Here is a 3,691-nt window from a genome sequence, read left to right as displayed (position 1 = left end):
GCGATGTGGAGGCGGACAACTTCACTTCCCGGGGCTCCTGAGGCAGAGCTGAAGCGCCGAGACAGAACCGAAGGAGGCGAAGGCAATAGCCGGAGTTTCAGTTCTCGGGGCTCATAGCCGGACATGGGGAACGAGCGCCAACAATCTTAGATTAGGTTTAGAGTAGGTTTAGTCTGGTTTATATGAAAATATATAATGAATTTGTCCGGTTTATATGAAAAATATTTGAAATGTAATAAATTTTGTCGGGTTTACATGAAACCCGACATGTTTACATGAATTTCATCCGTTTAGTTTATATAATGGTTGAATATTTGTGGGCAGTGTTGGATGACCAACTCCCGCATACGTGCTCAGGCAGATGGATGGCAAGCAAATTTGCAGGTTAGCCTTGGAGTCTTGGAGATGGCCTTGATGCTCACATTCGATGTGCCCAGGGCGGTTACCAGCGTCCTGGACCATACAGTAGTCGGTAGCCAGGTCGTCTTGTCCACCAACCGTTTACTGAGCACAGCATTTTACAGTAAAGTATCCGCACAGCACACGTGGCAAAGCCGGGGCGGCAACGGGCCTACACAGAAACCCGCTAGTTAATTAAAACCTCCCACCCGTCTCTCCCAACCCAGCGGCTCGGCGCACGCATCCCACGCCTTCCCCCAGAAATGGCCAAGCCGCCGCCGGCGGAGGAGGAGGCTGCGGCGCTACGAAGACGGCTGCGGAGACTCGTGGCCACCATCACCGTCGGTGGTGCCGGCGCTGAGGCGTTCGATGAGGCGGCCGCGGCTCTCGCAGCGCTCAGGGAGGCGCAAGTCGGCGGGAGCCGAAAGGGTGCCCGCGGAGAGGAGACTCGATCCGCGAACGAGGCGGAGTCCGTGCCGGCGCAGTTCTTGTGCCCGATCTCGTCCAAGATCATGAGGGATCCCGTCGTCGTCGAGTCTGGGCAGGTGAGGACCGGCGCGCTTCTTTTGCTAATTTCGGGGTGTTCCTTGTTATTTTGGGTTCACCATTGTGTTCGTTCATATGCGGTTTTCTTGATGTTCTTTTTACTCCTGACAGCAAATGTCGGTGCTCAGGATGTCCTATCGTTATGGTTTAAAACTTTCAGTTATTGAACATAAATGTGATCGGTTATTTACTGTTCTTGAATCTTCATTCCTGGTGCGAATTGCCGGAATGTATCACCATAATCGGAACACTTAAACACATTGTTCAGCTTCAATATAATTTTTTTATTAGCGGCATCCATGCTTTGGATTGGATCAACAGCAGAATGCTTGCAGTATGTGAATTGAACATCTGCGGATGTCACAATTGTATATTCAGGTTTCTGAAGATTAGGATCTTATATAACACTGCGTAGTGGCAGCTCTGCTTATATTTGGATTATTTTGTACGATTAATTAACGGTACATATTCTGATTACTTTTTGTTGCATCCGGGCATGATTAACAGTACAGATTCGGATTATTATGGTTTGATGAATGATGGGATGTGTGAATGCAAGAACTGCAAATTTCACATCTATTTTTTTCATTGCAATCACAATTACATAAACTATTCAAAAGCTGTAGAGTAAGATCTTATTTCATTCAACTCATGTAATTGGTGATTTCTTACATGTGAAACATGTGGATTTGAATCATTGTTGGAAATGAATTTTGTTCCCATGTAATACTTATTCGGTAGGTATCACCCAAATTGCAATGCATTCCCCCCCCCCCCCCCCCCCCAAAAGTTCAGTAAACAATAATATTTTATCCCTACAAACTTCAGGCTTTGACCATGTGAAGCATGTGACTTAAGATGCCTTTTTCACATTGACGCCACATGGGTGTTGGATATGTGACATATTATACCATGTCTGTACTATAGCTGTTCCCCAATGCTAGATTTAGTGTGAATTCTTCAACTCATTCATCTTTGGACCAGCTAAAAGTAAATGCAGTTCACATTGTTGGCATGTTTTGAATTTTATGAGCATCGAGGGAAGTATTCATGTTTCATAAATTTTGACTGGGAGTCTCACGGAAAATAAATAGCCGACATATATATGTTACAATATCTAGATTAAAAAATCTCTAGTACATTCATCAGTCTTTGTGAGACCTTATGTGTTTAGTTAAAAAAATATATATGACCCATTGATCTTCCTCCAATGCAGACCTACGATCGGCGTTACATCGCGGAGTGGTTTAGTGCAGGGAACCAGATGTGCCCGCAGACCCAGCAAGTGCTCTTAAACACGACTCTCATTCCTAACCTCCTCATTCGGAGCCTGATAGCAGAGTGGTGCACAGAGAATGGGTTTGCCCTTTCACCACTTGAGAACCAGGAGGAAGATCATATTTGCAACAGTGAGCAGAGAACATTTGATGAAATATTCAACAAGATAACTTCATCATCAAACAGTACTGAACGGAAGCAAGCAATTAAGGGTCTTCGACTCCTTACCAAGCGTAGCAGTGAATTTAGAGCTGTTTTAGAAGAGAGGCCAGATTCCATATCACAAATGACCTTTGCACGGTTTTCTAACCCAGGATTACAAAATGATCCACAAGTAGTGGAGGACATGGTGACTATAATTCTCAACTTTTCACTACATGATAGTAATAAGAAAATAATTGGAGATGACCCAGAAGCAATCCCGTTTCTCATATGGGCACTAAAATCAGGAGACATGGGGAGCCGCAGCAATTCGGCAGCTGCCATCTTCACTCTGTCCGCTCTTGACTCCAACAAGGAGAAGATTGGTGAGTTGGGGGCAATTGAACCTTTGATTGATCTTCTTGAACATGGCAGCATCATAGCAAAGAAAGATGCGGCATCAGCTATTTTCAATCTTTGTATGCTCCATGAGAACAGATCAATAGCTACAAGGAGTGGGATCGTCGATGTGGCAATCAGAGCCATCGGAGATCAGTCTCTTGTTGAGGAATTCTTGGCTATACTTGCTTTATTGTCAAGCAACTATGACATGGTAGAGCTCATGATAGAGTTTGGTGGTGCCACTTGTATGCTCCAAGCAATGAGGGAGAGTGAGTGCAAGCGCAGCAAAGAGAACGCAGCAGTAGTCCTCTTCTCAATCTGTATGTACAATAGGGCAAAGCTGAAAGAGATCGAGGCAGACGAGAATACAAATGGCTCACTGGCTTCTCTTGCACAGAATGGCACTCCAAGAGCAAGGAGGAAGGCTGCAGCCATCCTGGAGATGATGAAGAAAACAAAAACCATGCACATGCACAACAGGCATAGTTCTTGTTAGGATCGGCATCAGAGATGTAGCTGCAGGAACAAGGAGGATGTTCAGTTGGTGTACATATTGAGATACATACAGAGCCATCTTCCTTTTCAGTATATAGGCATTGTATAGATGCAAAGCTAGTGCTAAAGGGTTTTCTCACTGGAACAGGCAGCTCTTGTTCATTTGAAAAATATAGCGTCGTGAATTTTCCCCGGAATGTCGAAGGTAAGGCTTTCCCCAGAGTAGTATTTGCGGAATGGGGAGAACTAATATTTTGTTTCCTTGGTTCTTTTCTTTCATACTAAGAATATCTCTGGCTGTAACACCCCCTGCCAGCCTGCATTAGTCAGTTTTTTATACAATTGAGGATATCACTTTAAATCTCCTTCCAAGAAAAACATTTAAACCTATTATAGTAGAAAACTACCATTGGCTGCTAGATAGTATTAT

The 3,691-nt window shown here is 44.3% G+C and overlaps 1 protein-coding gene across 1 annotated transcript; it reads left to right on the top strand.

Annotated features, from left to right (window-relative positions):
* Positions 1 to 593: 593 nt before the first annotated feature.
* LOC123045254 (U-box domain-containing protein 9) lies at positions 594 to 3,481 on the top strand. Its single transcript, XM_044468238.1, has 2 exons — positions 594 to 944; positions 2,162 to 3,481. The coding sequence occupies exons 1-2, from the start codon at positions 663 to 665 to the stop codon at positions 3,260 to 3,262; spliced, it is 1,383 nt and encodes a 460-aa protein (XP_044324173.1). The 5' UTR covers positions 594 to 662; the 3' UTR covers positions 3,263 to 3,481.
* Positions 3,482 to 3,691: the final 210 nt, after the last annotated feature.

The sequence above is a fragment of the Triticum aestivum genome, chromosome 2B (assembly GCF_018294505.1).
Source record: "Triticum aestivum cultivar Chinese Spring chromosome 2B, IWGSC CS RefSeq v2.1, whole genome shotgun sequence".
Taxonomy (NCBI): Eukaryota; Viridiplantae; Streptophyta; class Magnoliopsida; order Poales; family Poaceae; genus Triticum; species Triticum aestivum.
This window is presented reverse-complemented; position numbering and strand designations above follow the sequence as displayed.